General features: G+C 42.9%; 1 protein-coding gene across 1 annotated transcript; it reads left to right on the forward strand.

Moving 5' to 3' along the window:
* The first annotated feature begins 2,009 nt into the window (after positions 1-2,009).
* Positions 2,010-17,808, forward strand: PARD6B (par-6 family cell polarity regulator beta). The gene is made up of 3 exons (XM_072801429.1): positions 2,010-2,196; positions 6,527-6,749; positions 14,647-17,808. The coding sequence occupies exons 1-3, from the start codon at positions 2,131-2,133 to the stop codon at positions 15,468-15,470; spliced, it is 1,113 nt and encodes a 370-aa protein (XP_072657530.1). The 5' UTR covers positions 2,010-2,130; the 3' UTR covers positions 15,471-17,808.
* Positions 17,809-18,375: the final 567 nt, after the last annotated feature.

The raw sequence follows: 18,375 nt of genomic DNA on the forward strand, positions 1-18,375 counted from the left end.
GTATTAAGGGGTCTGGAGATCAAACTGTGAAGCTGCCCCATCACAACACCACAATTCGTGTCCAGCACAGCTTGAGTCACATATCAGCAGGTGCTTTTGAACAGGGGGCGGAAGGCCACAGCCTTATTCAGTTTGAGATGGAATCCTTTTTTTTTTTTTTAAGATTTTATTTATTTATTCATGATAGAGGCAGAGACACAGGCAGAGGGAGAAGCAGGCTCCATGCAGGGAGTCTGACGTGGGACTCGATCCTGGGACTCCAGGATCATGCCATGGGCCAAAGGCAGGTGCTTAAACCGCTGAGCCACCCAGGCTGCCCGAGATGGAATCCTTTTCATCTGTACTTCCACTCAAAATGGCCAGGAAAGACCTGAAATTCCCCCATAAACACTTGGTGAATTGAAAAGCTCCAGGGGGAAAGATGGGCTTCTCACCTTTGAGCCCAGGTGGGGCAAAGTTAGCACGGAAAAACCACACTCCCTGGGCACCAGCGCCCAGCAAAGCCATTATCCGAGTACCTGCCCAGAGTCAGGTACTATGCCACCTGCTCAACAGCGAGATGATGTGGTCCTGACTCCTCGGCGCTTTCATTCTAGGGCAGAGGCAGAGGAGTCCAAGAACATGAAAAAACGGAAGCTTGTCACCCACATGCTGGGAAGGATGTACGAGGAGTCAGGAGGGGTTTGAAGTAGGCAGATGAGCGCAAGGCCCCAGGACTGCGGTGGAATGAACCGCCCCCACCCCCAGGTCAGGCCGGCCCCTCTGCAGAGGGGGGGGGGTGGGGGGGCACTGGAGGGTCTCCTCCTCACTTCCCTGGCGCGGCCAGTACTGTTTTAAACAGCCTCCCTGCGAGAAGGAACCGCGCTCTGGGGCATTTAAAACAGAGGGTTGTCTTTTATCAAGGACGGAGTTCTATCGCCCCACGGAGAAAAGAACATTGTCCAGAGGCTGCCGTTGGTGGAAACAGCAAACGGCGAAGAAACGGCTGGAGGAGGGAGAAGACTTCGCGAGCAGAGCCTAACGCAAGCCCTGGGAGGCCGATCCGAAGTCCTGCGCGCGGCCATGCACCCTGGGCCTCCGCCCACTTCCCCTCCCTCGCGGCGCCCTCTCGACCCCCTGGGACCCGCGGACGAAACCGAGCCCGCGGAGCCCCGATGCTCTCCCCCAGTAACTGTTGCAGAGGCGGGAGAACTTTTATTCCGTAGCCAGAGTTGCAGACGGACTCCCGAAGCACCCAGCCGGGCGGTGGAGGGGAGCCTCTGCAACTGCAGCCCCCAAAGCGGACTGCGGCGGGGGCGGGCGCGAAGCCAGCGGCACCTCCGCGCCCCGGGGCCCCGCGGGGCAGCGCGGTCCCACCCCCAGCCCGGCGCGCCCTCGCCCGACCCGGCCCTCGGGCGCGCGCCTGCGCCTGCGCTTGCGCAAAACGCCCCCGCCCCAGCGCCTCTCCAGGTGCGCTCGCGCTTCCGGCCGGCCTTCCCGAGGCGGAAACACCAGAGCCCGCGCATGCGCCTTCCAGCTCTCCTGCTAGGTCCGGGGAGGGGGGGCCCAAGGCTTCAGGTGATCCCGCCCCTCCCTCGCAGCGCGGGACCAATCGCGAGGCGGTAGGCGGGATTTTCGCGGAGGCGGCCCGCCCACACGCTCGCGAGGCGGGTTTCGATTGGCTGGCGGCGCGGGCGCAGGTGCGCGCTTCCTATTGGGTGTGGGCGGAGCGCGAGCCGCCGAGGCTTCTGCCGAGGCTGCAGGTGAGCGCGCGCGCGCCGCGGCTCCCTCCCGGGCTCGGGTGCGCGCGCGCGGGCCGGCGGGGGAGGCGGCCGGGAGCGAGCTCGCGGCGCCCGTCGCCTGTGCTCCGCCCCCTCCGCCGTCGCGGCCGCCGCCGAGGCCCGGAGGGAGGGAGTCGCGTCCCCGCCCGCCGCGCAGCCAGTCGGACCCTCGGTGCCGCCGCGAGCAGCCGGCCGAGCGGAGCTCCGCGCCCAGAAGCCGAGTCGCGGCCGCCGCTCTGCAGGTGCCGGTGCGGAGGCGCCCGGGCCGCAGCCGCGTCCCCGGCCCCGGCCCCGTCCCGCCGGCCGCGACTCCCCGCGCTCCCGAGGGGCGGCCCGGCCGCAGGAGGCCGCCGCGGGGCCCGGCCTCAGCATGAACCGCAGCCACCGGCACGGGGCGGGCAGCGGCTGCCTGGGCACCATGGAGGTGAAGAGCAAGGTGCGCGGGCCCGGGGCCGGCGGGGGCGGGGGCGGGGGGCCGGGGCTGCCCGCTGGCTGCGGCCGCGGGGCGTGCGGGGCTGCCCGGTGCACTCGCCGAGAAGCGGGCGAGGGTGGGGCCTTGCGTTTGCTCCCGGCCCAGGTGGGAAGGCCCGCGGAGCCCTTGCCCTCCTGGGGTCTCAGCCCGGGGCGGGGATGGCAGGCGTCTGAGCGCAGTGTGGGCGAAGGCTTGGGGACGTTGTAGCTCCCGGCCTGTGAGTAGCAGGTATTGGAAACACGCGCGGTCACAAAATGTTACCCCTTCCCGTGGTCCAGGGGTGCATCGAGCGGTGAGACGGCGAGCCCAGGGCCCTGAAGAGCCCTTTGAAAGTTGGCTTTGCTTCCTGCTAGGGATTTTTCCAGCACTCCCTTTGGTATGCGTCCTATTTATAAGAATTAACACTATCACCTTTCGTTTGAGTAGCCCTTTACAGTTTGAGGCTGGATGCTCTCTTCATTCCATCGTGCTGCCTTTTCACATCAAGTGTTTTCCTTCCTGACCGACGGTATGCCAGCCTGCTGAAAATTCCGTCCATATCCACTGAATTCCTAAATTGCAAGGCTCCCCGAGCAGGGGAGTCTGTAGGGATTAGTTAGAGAATGCTTTCCAAAGGGGGTTTCGAGCTGGAATTTGAAGGTGATCGGCAACCACAGCAGCATTTTCAGCAAGCATTTTGTGAGTTGAAGAGCCAAAGGAGCTCAGATAATCTAGTTTGATTCTCTTGAGAAAACGGAGGGGTCAGAAAGGTTATGACTTCGCCAGGCTCTGCTTTTATGACAAAACCTGGAAGGCTTTTTACAGATAACTTCTAGACTCTGTAGAACAAACGTGTTTTTGAGAACATTAAAAACAGTTAACAAAACCAAGACACAAGAATGGGAGAACAGTACGAGCAGATCAGCTTCAAAAATAACGAAACACCATTGAGTGTAAGACTACAGAGGGCAAATCCAAAATCAGGGAGTGGTTTTGAGTGAAGTGGAGTAAGAAAAGCTCCCCGGAGCCTGGGGGTGGAATGGTTTTATCTAGAGCTGATAAGCAAAGTTCTGTGAGTTGCTGGGAACTGAGATCTTCACATCAAGAGTATCTACATTCATTTTAAACATCGTTTGAAAATGTTATTTGTGACCTCTGGAGCAGGATAGGCAAGTGGGTTCACAGAAACCGTTCTGCTTAATAAGAATAGAAATGTAATTATAGCAATTTAAGGACTGTGTTTTTTCTTTCCTGTGCCCTGCACAGAATCACCAGAGCAAATTGAAGGGACATGGCTTGAGCTAAGGGTTAAGATGACTCCAAATATACAGGATTTTTCCTCGAGCGGTATAGCAGCGGTAGTGGTTCTGTGCCCACTGGTTGAACTTTCTCAGGCATTTCTGCCATAAATCTAGTTTGCGTCTGTGGGGGTTGAGGTTAAGAAAAGAAAAACACTTTTGATATTGCATAATCTTAAAATTCAGTTTGTGGTCCTAATCTTGGTAACAAGTCTTGAACTTTTTATCGTAGGAAAAAAATGAGTAGAGAGTCTAGGTGCACCGATAAATACAATCAAATGGTAATTTATCTCCTGGACTAGAAACCTGGAGCACTTTTGGGACTGGAATTTCAGGCTTTCTGCCCTTTCTCTTCTCTCAACTGACCTGTGAATCTTTCCCACACTTACATCTGTACTACACGTTGTATATTTGAGCTGCCATGCTGCACTCGTAGTGAACCATGTCTCTTAAATAGAATCGAGGCATTCTGAGGACCTGCACCAAATGAGGTGTGGTTCCTCTTGTTCTAGATCTTGCTGAATAGACACAATATTAGGTACTGTTTTTAGCATCTGTGACACTGTTTTAAATAGATATTGTTGAGACATTTATTTTTAGTGGATTAAATGAAACACTTGTCATCTTTATCATTTAAAAAGTATTTAGACAGATGTTTGAAACAATATTTCTCTTTGTCCCTGCCTTGGTGATATCACAGCTTTTTTCAAAACTGATTGTCGGGAAGTTGTAACCACAGCCAGGTAACGTGCAGATCCACATTTCAAGATCTCTTTTTCTTCTGCATAGAAAACAGTGTCAACTGTATCATCTGAGCAGAGCTGGGGAAGTTCTTAATAATGAAGGTGATATCCCTCAGTAACCTTGGAACAGTCTTTGGGCCGTACATTTTCTACTTATTATTCATGGGCAAACAGCATTAAAATTAACTTTGCATTTCTCGAATGTACCAACAGATGCTGGGAGAAGGCCACATCCTGGGTGGCCAGGACAAACTAGATTGGCCTAAAGAGTTATAAATGGTTCATGTAGTGAAAAGTTGTTGACTCGGTCTTAATTTTATGTCTGTCTTAGTATTTTTCTTCATGTAGTAAAACGTTCTCTTAATCCTATTGTTTCTCTGCAAGAAGCATAACAGTTTCTCTTGTTTGGTTTTGTTTTCTGCTAACATTTGCAAAAGGGCACATCTGCTATGAAGCCATACAGTTTTTCATTGTTTTTATCATAACCTATAAGGAAGAGAAATACATGTTGAGCAAAGGATTTTCACCCAAAAGCTTTAACAAAGACGCTGGAGCCCTGCGATGTTCAATTGTTAGATGTTAACTTTCATTCACGTACCTGGAGAAGTGATAAACCCTGGCATGAATCAGAAAGCACTAGGAGCTTTGCATTGTGATACCAGAATAAAGAACATGGAGGAGAAACTGTGACTTTTGATAACATCATAAGACTAGCTCTGATATGAAGGGTGTTGCCGAGTTTTTATTTACTTTGAAACATGAAGGTGTGACTAAACTTTTTGAGAGTTTTAGGTATGAGTCACCTTGTGTTCTTGACAAATGTTGATGTTTATTTTCAGGAATGTGTTTTGGAAACTTTTATTTATTAGAAGTAAGAGGTTTTAGCGAGGTTTTAATTTAATACTAATGAGTAGTATTAGTACTGATGAACTTCTTCAGTGTAACAGATACAGTGACTCCAGCTATGTCATAGGTCCTAGTGAAGATGAATTAACACATTTGTAACCTGCTCAAATTATCCTGACGGGGACTTTCTCTGCATGATGCTTAAGGCTGTGTTAGTACTACATTACATTAGGATACATTAGTATTTCTTGTTAATAGTAGGTATTTAGAGGAAAAATGATTTCAGTGGTTGAACACATTTGGCAAACATTTGTTTAAAATTAAAAAAAAAAAAAACTAACTGTAGGACCAAACTGAATCTTTAATATTTAGTTTCCACAGTGATTCCTAAGAGTGTGATTATAGGTTTGTAGCATTTTCTAAACTTTTGTGACTGGGACACTTTTAGAGGAAGGCTGATTAACCTTACCTAGGTTTCCACATGGAGGAAATGCCACGCTGGGCCCATAGTAAGTCATAGATCCTGTTTATCAGGGACCAGATGAAGCCAGTCCTGAGTGCTGAATAACAGCCACTTTATAAGCTGGCGTTTGGAGAGCAGAGGTGTGATTCTAGAGTAAGAATCAGAATTGGGCATGATAGAGGTGTTTCTCTGGTCCCTTAATACCTCTCTGATGTCTTTGTCCTCTTTATGCACTCATGAGTGAGCTCCTGCTGCTGGCCTGAGCCTTTCCATCTGTAGGGCTCAGACACTATGCCAAGCACATAAACACTTCTTGCGTTAATTGGATGGTTGTAGGGTATATATTTTATGTATTAATGAAGCTTCTTTTTTCCGGCGTTCTCATATGGAAAATGCTCCTTATCTCTAGACCTATTTCTTATATGATATACCTCCCGTGTGTATCATACCTTATTAATGCCAAGAAGTTCAAAGTCCCTTTTTTATATGTTGCTATTAATTTTTGCCACTTCCTATGAAATCATAATCCCTTTTATAGAGGAAGAAATTTAGGTGCTTTTTGCTAATAGCCAAAATAAAGATTTGGTCACAGCGTTTTTACCCCATGGCCTGAGTGGGAAGACGACTGCTGTCAGGATCTGGGCTCCAGACAGGGTTTGAGCTGAGTCACTATTGCAGGACAGTCCCCAGTGAGGCCCGAGTACCCCAGGGATTGAGTAGAGCCTGCATCTCTTGAAGGGAATGCCCTTCAGAGACATAGCAGTTAGAAGGCACATTCCTGTATCTCTCTTATGCTGTTTTATCTCCAGATAATGAGATTTCTGATAATAGACTGTGTCACTGCAACTATCTTTTTTATTAAGGTAAATGGTATGGCTGTTAATTTGCCTATGGAATGCATTTTCAGATTGGGTCCTGTTACTCTTGCTTTGCTTTGTTAATTACTATGTTTATTGTATTTGTAGTTTGGAGCTGAATTTCGTCGGTTTTCACTGGAAAGATCAAAACCTGGAAAATTTGAGGAGTTTTATGGATTACTGCAACATGTTCATAAGATACCCAATGTTGACGTTTTAGTAGGCTATGCAGACATCCATGGAGACTTACTACCTATAAATAATGATGATAATTATCACAAAGCTGTTTCAACGGCCAATCCACTGCTTAGGATTTTTATACAAAAAAAGGGTAAGTACCACTGGGTAAAAAAATTATTTTAGAAATAAAAGTACTTTATTTTCCTCATTGATAGGATATGCATTGAATCCTCTACTTTGTTGAATAGAATTTTGTCCATTCCAGAAAGATAGACTATGACTTTGAAATCAGAGAAAGATTCCAGTTTTTTGGTGGCAGCCAACTTTCAAGTGCTGTATTTGCCACTTGATAGATAACCTGTCACAAATAAAGTTGGTTAATTATCTGGAAAATTAGATAGCAAGTCATTATTTTGGAGGAATTTAAATGCTGATACTAATCTTGCAAAAGACCATTTGAAATAACCATTCTGTATGACAAGCATTTTCAAAAGTATTTTGAGTTTTATAACTTTTTTTTTTTTTTTTAACTTTGTGGCCTTCTCTGTGTCTGTATCTGCCTGCCCCTACCTAGGCCTGATGTGTGCCATTTATTTCTTTTTTCTTTGGTAAACAAAGAGGTTTAGAAAGCCCGCGTGACAGCAGCAAGCTCAGTATTGGTGGGATAATGAAAGCCTTAACATGTTTATAAACCAACCCAGAGAGCAGTTGGAGAGAATGGGTAGGAATTAACCTTGAAGGTGAAACTTTATTTCCAATCAGTTGATAAGTCTTGGACCACTCCCAGGGCTTTGAAATTCCACTGATTATGTAGCTTGTGTTTCTGGGTTTGGAGGAACTAAAGTCCACCAACAAAATAAACCTCTAACAGTAACATGTCCATATCACTTGACTCTTTACAAAGTACTTAGAAACACAAATTAATTTTCCCAGAGACCCCTGAGGTGGATTTCATAGATACTTATCAGTGGCGTGGTACAATTAGAGTGTTAATCTAGGGAGATTGATTTGTTTTTTGGTGGTTGAGTTGGAGTGAGCAGTGGTCTTAAGAGGAGAGAGCAAGGAGCTGGTGGTGAAGGGATAGCTCAGAAGCTGCCCCAGTGGAGGAGGCAAGTGACGAAGTAGGAGTGTCAGATAAAGAGGGCTTATCTGATCATTTGAGAGTCACTGTGCTTTCCACTGTGCTCCCCACTGGAGGGCAGGGAGTTGTAGAGGAGTCCCACAGCTTTCTGGGTCTGGGTCTTATGGCTGGGATGGTGCCATAAACAAACAATTTGGAAGAGGGAGATTAACTTGGAAAGAAAATGGGTTTGGTTTTAGGATATTTAGGCTGGTGAGTTTTAACCACTCCACATCTGGAAATGGTAGACAGGAAACTTGGATCAAAATCTAGAGCCCCTTGAGGTGCCTTGGTGGCCCAGTGGGTTAAGCAGCTGCCTTAGGCTCAGGTCATGATTCCCTAGGGTCCCAGGATCCAGCCCCACATCGGGCTCCCTGCTCAGCAGGAAGCCCACTTCAGCCTCTGCCTGCCAGACCCCTGCTTGTGTTCTCTCTCTCTCTCTCTCTTTCTCTGTCAAATAAGTAAATAAAATCTGTATTTAAAAAAAAAATCTAGAGGCCCAGTCAGGGAAGACTGAAAATCTGTGGAAAAGTGATAGTTGAAATTCTCAGGAGATAAGGCCTCGCAGAGATGAAGACCAGCGATAGACTGTGTATAGACTGTTGGAGACACCATCAGTAGAGAAGAGAAGATAAAGCATTCAAGTGAAACTTGTCATTTCAAGGAGAATAATGTCAATAACTATTGATAAGTAGGCCATTCTTGTTAGCAATAACTTTCATTAAAAACTTCACTGCTGTTTGGAAGGTGTATTCAAATGTGGAGTGACTATTTTTAAACTACTGCCATCTGACAAAATTTTGTTGGATCATCCTTTCTGTTAGATGACAGGAGTTGTATTATCCCCCTATATGTTTCTATTACTGGTGTTGTAACACTTAATGATTGTGGGATTAATCCTCACATCTGTTAAGGATGATTATGTTCTTCTGTTTGCATTTTAGATACATTTACATGTGAACAGAAGAAGTTTTCTATGTCCTAGAAATAAATGTACAATAGTAAACAGCCCTTAGAATTTGATTTAGAAGGGGGCGCCTGAGTGGCTCATTGGGTTAAGTGTCTGATTCTTGGTTTTGGCTCAGGTCATGATTCAGGGTTGTGACGTTGAGCCTGGTTCAGCTTTGCACTGGGTGTGGAGAGCCTGCTTAGGATTCTCTCTCCCTCTCCCCCTCCCTTCCCTCTTAAAAAAAAAAAAGTTTTATTTAGAAATAGGCAGTGCATTCAACAGCATTTTTATTTTTAAGAATATAAATGTAATACAAGTATGACTTAAGGAAAGCATAAAAGTAAGCTGGTCAAGTTATTCCTGTTTAATGCCCATCCCCCTACCCCCAGCTGCTTCCCACAGCATCCAGAATAAACCCTTCCTGCTTTGGACTTCACAACGTCATCCTTCTCCATTCCCCCACTCCCTCATTGTAGCTGACCGGGCTGGCTGGCTTGCTTTCTCAAACTGGGAAAGGTTGTTGCTGTCCCTCTGCGTTTGTGCTTGCTTTTCTCCTTGCTTCTCTGTGGCTTCCTCCTCGTTCTTCAGATCTTACCACAAATAACTTTCTCGGAGGGGTCTCTTTGGACCACCCTAGCCAAAGCCCCCTGACCCTGCAATCTTTATCAGACCTGGAATTACCTCATATATATGAGTTATCTCGTTTATTGTCTGTCTTACAGATTTACATGGCACCCTGTGATTCACAGTGATACTTTTTTTCTTTTTAAAGCTCACCAGATGCTGGGACACCTGGGTGGCTCAGCGGTTGAGCGTCTGTCTGCCTTTGGCTCAGGGCATGGTCCTGGGTCCAGGGATCGAGTCCCACATCCGGCTCCCTGCATTGCTTCTCTCTGCCTGTGTCTCTACCTCTCTCTCTCTCTGTCATGAATAAATAAATAAATCTTAAAAAACAAAACAACAGATGCTTGAGCAGAAAGCTGATTTTAGGTAAACTTTAATGGACATTAAATTCAGGAAATTAATATAAAGCATAACATTAAGTATAGTGATATTTTACTACTTCATTACAATACGTTTTCTGTTTTCTTGGCTTGTTGGCTCCAGTTTAGGAATCAACAGGGCAGCAGTTGTATGACACCAAGTGATTTTTTAAGAAGCAAGCTTTAAAACCATTTTTTAAAGCTTAGATTTTAAATTTTTTTAATCTTAAAATTTAAATTTTAAAGATTGTGATCTTTTAAAATCTGATGCATCTACTAGAAGTTTCTTTGAAGTGAAAGCTCAGAGTTGAATGCATAAACTATATAGTGTGAATTCAAAGATTGTATCATTGCATATCTTGAAAGGTTTTATGTTCCATAAAAAATTATTTATTTATTTAAATATTTATATATTTATTTATTTATTTATTTATTTTTGAAGATTTCATCTATTTATTCATGAGACACACAGAGGGAGACAGATACAGGCAGAGGGAGAAGCAGGCTCCCTGTGGGGAGCCGGATGCAGGACTCGATCCCAGGACCCTGGGATCATGACATGAACCAAAGGCAGATGCTCAACCTCTGAGCCACCCAGATTCCCCTAAAAGTTTATTTTAAAAGAAAAACTCCCTACTCTAGGGCTATTAACGTGGAAGCAGAAACAAAAGAAAACAAAACCCCTGCTATCTGAAGAGTTATGTTCACAAAGAGGATTCCCAGATCTTTTGCCACCCCCCATCCCCTGTTGGAGTTTAAGTCATGATGGGCAACCAGGTCTGGGGTCTGGATGAGCACAGACTCCTCACCTGATCTGATCAGGATTTCCACACCACAACTTCTTGCTGTGCTAGCACCTGTGTTTGTATGACCTCAGACAAACGCATTTACACCTTGGATTTATTCAAGAGTTGGGGACACTAGAAAGGCCTTACTTGCTTTATGTATTGTCACGCTTAAGACATGGCTTGGTGGCCCAGACACCCGGGCAGGCACTTAGCCCTCTCTGAGAACTGTGCAGTGGACATTAGTTTGTAGGTGTACTTTCAGGTTACTTTTTAATGAATTCAGTTTGATTTAGAAATGCTCTAAGAGATATGCATCTTAATTGTAAGCTGTATTAAGAAGAGTATATGATACTAGTTGCTCACGACAGAAACCTGGGTGTCACCTATGACACATACCTGTTGTTCAGTCTGTCACCAAGCCTATTACAATGGTTCTAATTATTTTGGGGATTTGTTTCCCCATCAGCACTGCCTCTGCTCCAGGCCAGGCACCATCCAAAATGACAGCAGTAATCCCCTATCTTCCCATTGCCCTTAGGCTGAAATCCATAATCCCTGGGGGGGTGGGGGCTTGTCTGCTTGGCCTCTGGCTGGGCTCTTGGCTCCTCCTCCTCCCTCCCCTCCTTCTCCCTATTGGATTTCTTCGCCTACTTCATCCTGCCCTTCTCTATATTTGTTAGATCCTCTGCCTAGAACATTCTTCCTTCTCTCTACCTGATTAGCTACTGGCTTCTTTTCCGATCTCAGCACAAACGTCAATTCCCTGGAGAAGCCTTGCCTCAGGGATTCCTGGGTGGCTCAGGGCGTGATCATGGAGTCCCGGGATCGAGTCCCACGTCGGCTCCCTGCATGGAGCCTGCTTCTCCCTCTGCCTGTGTCTGCCTCTCTCTCTCTCTGTCTCATGAATAAATAAATAAAATTGTTAAAAAAAAAAAAAAAGAAGAAGAAGAAGAAGAAGCCTTGCCTCACCTGGCAAGCCAGGTTAGGCTCCTACCCCACTGCTCTTGGCTCCTTTTGTAATAACTTGTTTGCAGTTGCTAATTGCCATCTCCTCTTGTCACTGTAAGTAAGCACCATGAAAGCAAGCACCCACCTTAACTCTTTTGTTTGCTGAATCTGCAGCGTAGAACACAAAGCTTGGCCTCATTGCAATGATTCTGAAATGTTTAGTGATTGGTTATTCTTATATTAGGAAGGGGAGGGATTTGCTTAGTTTGAATATTGCTTTAGGTGATGTTTAATCCATTAAAAGTTGCCAGATCTAGTTCATTTAACCATTTTGGATTAGAACAAGGGTTGGCAAACAAGGCTTGCTGGTTGTTTTTGTAAATAAAGTTTTCTTGGAACATAGCCATGCTCATTCCTTTATGTATTGGCTATGGCTGGTCTTGGAGCAGCAACTGTATGACCTGTAGTACCTAAAGTACTTACATACAGCTCTTCAGGGGAGAAGGTTGTCAACCTTGGAATAGAAGAATTACAAAAATTACTTCATTCTTCCCTGTCTTCTCACTGAACTTCAAATGGGTCATAATCTTGAACTTTCTTGATGACCCTACCATGAACTGTTACTGTTTTGTTACTGTACACGGATGATGATGGGGTTTATTTGAGGGTTTGGGTTTTGGTTTTTTCTCTCCGCTCCCCCCACCCCATGTTTGCTTTAACACTGTAGGCTTTTATTTTGTGTATCTGTGCCTACCACTACTAGACCCTGACCCCCCTGCTCTGAATCTGTGACTTGGAACTCTGGGAGTTAAGGAATGAGATAACCAGGCTTTTCGGAATTAACTGTTTAAAGAGTAAGAGGTCTAGAGGGAGTACCCACAAGGTCCCTCTATAAGTAAAGCACAGGACTGTGCTTTCTGCATGTAAGGAAGTGAAACATGCAGTTTGGCTACTCAGAGGCATTCCAAGTGGATCCTTGTTGATTGTAGTCAGCCGAGATTGTGGCTGAGGGACAGGCTTGGGATGAGGGAGGGATTGCTGTATAAGCCTGTATCATGTTCTGTTGCATAAGCCTGGGTTTTTACAGCAGGGAGGTTGCTGTGAACCCGGTTTGCAAACTTTCCATCTTATTCTCAGCTTAGTGCTTTGATACACAGACTCAGGTAGAAAGTGAACTCCTGGTTCCCTGTGGACAGTCACCTTTACACTTTAACACTGCACCCTGGCTTTCTGCCAAAATATTTCTTTTCCCAGTGGCTGGAAACTGATTAGCTAGATGGGAGAACAAAGGTGCCTTTGTACTGGGGCATATTGCTTTTGAGAATTTAGCAGAGAGCATTCAAACAGTCTGGATGCGATGCCAAATTATGCAGATTTGGGGTGGTTTTCTCTTTTTTTTCATCGGGTTTCCCATGCAGGCAACTTAATTTTGTTCTCAGTGTGTATGGTCTCGAATTTTCCTTATAAATATTATGTGAGTTTTCTTAATTGTTTTAAAATGAAAACATATACTTTTGAGAAAATACATTAAGTAGAAGACTACCATTGATAGGCTCTTGGTTAAATGTTGCCAAAAAGATTCTCCTGTCAGTGGGTTAATTTCCAAAGCCGAATTATAAATAAATTTGTCTCTGAGAACACAGTGTACATACTTTATAAATGAAGACAGTTATCCCCAGAAGGGAAAAATGCCAAAAATTAAGGTACCCTTAGTCTTGTATGTTTCTCTGCAACATTTTGAAGAATGTTAAAGAAGCACTGAAAAAATACCAAGGTTCTCCATACTCAGTCACACACCTGACACTTAATACTCGTTTGTACATGGGTAAGGAAGGTATTGGCCCACCAAGAAAATTAAGATCCAGTCTTTTCTCTGTATTTTGTACTCTTAATCATTATTTTGTACCCTTAATTTCCTGGTTTAGAGAGGAAAGATGATTATAATTGTCAATAGAGTGTGAGAGTCAAGGGAAAGCATGTAAACTGAACCCTGTCCAACCACAGTTCAGTTTGAGAGTACTGTTGTCTGGAGCAGTAGCTGAGACTAGGGTTTTGAATTAGCTCCTTGTGGGAGGGGGCTTTTGTCTCCTTTGTTCTTATGAAATATATTTTTACCCTTGAAGATTCTGACTTTTAAGTTTCTTCTTTGTTATATTTGAAACATAATTTCAAGTTTTATGCCTGATGATTTCATTTCCTTTTCTACCTCTCATTCTCTGATGAGGTGTTTTGTTTGTAGGTCTTTTCCTGCAGCAGTGTGATTTAAGAATGTGTATCTGGGTTTAGATGCCCAGTTTTCCCTTAGTTTACATCAGAGATTATAGACTGCTGGCTGGAAGAATGAATTCAACTCACAGATGTTATTTGACTCAAACTGGGTTTTGTTGTTATTTAATTGGGTGTCAGCATTTAAAAATGAGAAAATTTTCACTTAAAAAACAAGGCTCCGTGGCAAATTGGATTTGGCCACACAGATTGCTATAGACGAAGAAAGACTGCCAGGAGCAAGGGGCCACTGTGCCATTCCAGGAGGCCAGGGCGCTCCAGTTTGCCAGTCCTCCCACTCTGTGTTGTCTGCGCTGCCGCCACTACTGCCGAGACAGATTCCTTTGCATTTCATTGTTTTTCACACAGTAAAGAAAAAAGTTTTCCAAAGTAAGGAAATGAAAATGAAGAACTCCCCCCAGAAAATTGAGGGAGAACATTTATTTGCAGAAAACCAAAATTCCTAAGTTCTAGATATACATTCATCTAATTACATTGCATACTGTTTCATTTAATTACATTATCTGCCCAGCTAGCCTGTGGTGTAGGTTCGTTCTCTTGATTTACCTTGGGAATCATAAGTGTCCCATTTTAGATCATTGAATAAGAGATAGACAGCCAGCCTGGAGTTTCTTAAAAAACAAATGAAGGGAAAATACATTTTAAGTAACTCATTTGAAATGATGTTTCAGAATGCGTTCGTAAGGCTTATCAGAATTTCATTTTCCCCTCAATTTTATTTAATCATCCTTGAGGTTTATCAAATTCAGCATTTGGGATTTTATGACGTGTGCTTGAGAGGGCCCCCTAGTGGTTGTGTGTTAGTTCAGCAAATCTAACTACTGCACTATATTTTGATGATTAAAAACAAGCTAATATTTAAATTGTTTATGTACCAACACATGTGAGTTATCCCTTCTATATAGATTCAACTGTGGTTAAATGGGTGTTTTTACAGCATTTCTGTAATTTTATTTTATTTTATTTTTAAACAGAAGAAGCAGACTACAGTGCCTTTGGTACAGACACACTAATAAAGAAGAAAAATGTTTTGACCAATGTATTACGTCCTGACAACCACAGAAAAAAGCCACATATAGTCATTAGTATGCCCCAAGACTTCAGACCTGTGTCTTCTATCATAGACGTGGATATTCTCCCAGAAACACATCGTAGGGTTCGTCTTTACAAATACGGCACTGAGAAACCTTTAGGATTCTACATCCGGGATGGCTCCAGTGTCAGGGTCACACCGCATGGCTTAGAGAAGGTCCCAGGGATCTTTATATCCAGACTTGTCCCAGGAGGCCTAGCCCAAAGCACAGGACTATTAGCTGTTAATGATGAAGTTTTAGAAGTTAACGGCATAGAAGTTTCAGGGAAGAGTCTTGATCAAGTAACAGACATGATGATCGCAAACAGCCGCAACCTCATCATAACAGTGAGACCAGCAAACCAGAGGAATAATGTTGTTCGGAACAGTCGGACTTCCGGCAGCTCTGGCCAGTCCACGGATAACAGTCTCCTGGGCTATCCCCAGCAGGTAGAACCAAGCTTTGAGCCAGAGGATGAAGACAGTGATGAAGATGACATTATTATTGAAGATAACGGAGTGCCCCAGCAGATTCCTAAAGCTGTTCCTAATACCGAGAGCTTCGAATCATTAACACAAATAGAACTCAGTTTTGAGTCTGGACAGAATGGTTTTATTCCTTCCAATGAAGTGAGCTTAGCCCCCATAGCAAGTGGCACAAACACAGAAACACGTGCTCCGGATCAAAAACTCTTAGAAGAAGATGGAACAATTATAACACTATGAAACCTTTGTCTGAATGTCTTCGGAGTGAGGACACCATAGGGACTTGTAAATTTGGCTAGTTTAAAGCATATATACCTCTGAACCAGTGACCTGGAGTAGGCATGAGAAAAATAATATTGCAAGCTTAAAATGTTATTAAAATAGTAGTTTGATAATTGTTAATATAAACTTCAGTTTGTCAGAGGTGAGTTTAAGTCAGAAAGGGGCCTTTGCTAATGAAATTATATGCTTTTTGCTATTTTGTCTATAGAGAACTGGATGTTAGAGCACATTTTCAGAACTAGGAGAGGACCAGATCATTTCCATTCGAAGTGGTTGCATATTTAACCTGCTGTGCAGAGCCCAGTTAGCTTTTTCTTTAAGTATATTTTTTTAAATTCTAATGTGAAGAAATCTGATTCTGTCCTTTGGTATCTTGGGGACCTCAGCTTCTATGTTCCCTGTATTTTATGTTGATTTTCTAATGTCTGTTCCTTTGTTGCTAATTGTTACAAGTAATTTTTTCAAATGTTTTTTTCTTCTAGTATCTAAGAAATCAAACCAATTGCCTATTTTTGGGAGTTACCTCCTATGTTATAAAACATTGAAGCCATGTTCCTGAATTAAGAAACTGTAACAGTTGTTCAAGTTCAAATCATATTCATCCTGTAAGTTTCATATTTACATGCTCATTCCATATGCATGTAACTTAACATGGTAAAAGGCAGTTCCATTCAACGGTGGTAGCACATGAGACTCCTTAATCTCATCCTCATTCCTATCTCATTGGAAATCATTCCTTTTGTTGTTTATGCGTGTTTTGTTGGTGTGCTTTCATACACTTTTAATATATTCAAGTAGTATGAATCATTTTGGATTTAAAAAAATGCACCCAACTTAAGAGATTTTTACACACAGGACAAACTTGTGCACTTTTTTTATATGAGATATTTGGTTTTTCCTTCATGGGATTTCTAGGAACACTGTCTACACTTTATGGAAAAAAATATAGAGTATTCACCTCAGGCAGGTAGAGTTTATTGCTATTAATTTTATGAGGCTATTTATTACTTTCCAACGCATCCACTTAGAACAAGTGAAGGGTAAGGCTGCTAACTTCCATTCCTCACCTGATTCCATTGTACAACGTGCACAAGCACTGCAGTATGCCTGTATATAGAAACCAAGAATAGTGTGAGGTCCATAAGTTCCCTGGGGCTTATGGCTATTTCTCTCAGAGTTATTTATTAATTAATTTTATGGTAGGGCTAGAATGGGTACCTTTGTAACAGTTGCGTGCTATGGAAACAATGAAGAATTAAGCGACTCCGTTTTGAAGGATATTTTCTCTCTATGGTAAAGATACATGAAGAAGTCTTGGACTGAAGGAAGGTCACTTGACTCCGAATACTCCATGTATTTTGCTCATGTTACCACTAAACAGATTATCACTAAACTATTAACTGCACAACACTATGTAACGCAATGTACTTTTTTTTGTTGAATTCACCAAACTCTTCCACTTGTATACCACTATTTTTTGACGGCATTCCAGCCATAACCTGTGAGTTCTAGAAATTTGACTCTTGAATGGCAAAATGTTAACATGTAGGTTAAATTTCATTTATATTATGAGCGGTGCAGGGGTTCAACCTTTTAAGTAAAAATCCTTTCACACACTACCTCTCTCTCTTTCTCTCTCTTTTTTTAAACAGAGTTTTAACATCAGAACTTTTCTCTTGGAAAAATACTTCAGGGCTTGACTTTTTGTACAAATTTTAACTATAAAGTACAGATTTGTCTTATATGTCTTCATGAAAATGTAAATCAAAGCTGCTAGTGCTTTTTATTTTAATTATCCTGCTAAGGGTATATGTCAATGGTGTTTAAAACTAGATTTCTCATTTAAATTATTGGTGAAATAATTGATTGCTAGACATATTGTAAAACCAATAGATCTTGGTTATGCAGTAAAATGTCAGTTCGTTGGTAGCCTGAATCAGTTCTTTCAAGTGTACCTTATTAACAGAGGATTAAGCATAAAATTTTATAGTACTAAATGTCAAGCCTAACTGTGAATTTTGTTCTGTATCTTGAGTAAATTTAAGATAATGTTCTCATGAGCTATCAACAAAATATATGTACTTTTGTGAACTATGAATTTTCTAATTAAATTTTACATGCGACAACATGATTTTTACATGAATGATACTTTGTTTAAACTATCAAATGTCAGTATTTTACTACAATTTTATTATAAAATGTACATTATCACTAAATGAACTTTGATTTTAAAAATCAAATTAGCTTTAGTTGTATATTATTTTTTACAAATAAAGATAGACTTGTATAAAGGCTACTTTCTTGTTTGCAAATATATGAAAAGTCACCCAACAGATATTTACCGAGCACTCATTATATAAAATGAATAGGTAAATAAATAAATAAATAAATAAATAAATAAATAAATAAATAAAATGAGTAGGAAGAAAATTGCCAAGTTATAACGACATCCTGGCCTCCTTTTGATTTTTAAAAGATAAATACCAAGTTGTATATACATTGCCTGCAACTGTGAGCATATGATTATCATATAGGAAGATAGCATTTAAAATGTAGTTATTCTGATTGTGTGAGAGATTATGTGTGATATCCATGCAGAGTTATCATTTGCAGTAAGGTGATTTGGAACAAGACTAAAGTCGTTTGTAATGGGAAAGTTTATCTTCTGAGATTCAAATTCACTTAGTTACGTTATTTATTACTACCCTATGTGGCATTGCCTGTACAGATTGGGTTCGGTTTATACTGGACAATGGGAAAGCCGTGAGATAGATCAGACCCTCCTACTGAGCCATTTCTAATCCCAAATTCATCACTGTCATTGGCTTAGCTGATCCCTGCACTAACTGCCAGCCAGGGTGGA

Source organism: Canis lupus, chromosome 26 (assembly GCF_048164855.1).
Source record: "Canis lupus baileyi chromosome 26, mCanLup2.hap1, whole genome shotgun sequence".
Taxonomy (NCBI): Eukaryota; Metazoa; Chordata; class Mammalia; order Carnivora; family Canidae; genus Canis; species Canis lupus.

Excerpts from the sequence above, each read along its gene's own strand:
- PARD6B (XM_072801429.1), top strand. The coding sequence starts at position 2,131 with ATGAACCGCAGCCACCGGCACGGGGCGGGCAGCGGCTGCCTGGGCACC. Across the intron at positions 2,197-6,526 it reads CCATGGAGGTGAAGAGCAAG|TTTGGAGCTGAATTTCGTCG; the intron begins GTGCGCGGGCCC and ends TTGTATTTGTAG. Across the intron at positions 6,750-14,646 it reads GATTTTTATACAAAAAAAGG|AAGAAGCAGACTACAGTGCC; the intron begins GTAAGTACCACT and ends ATTTTTAAACAG.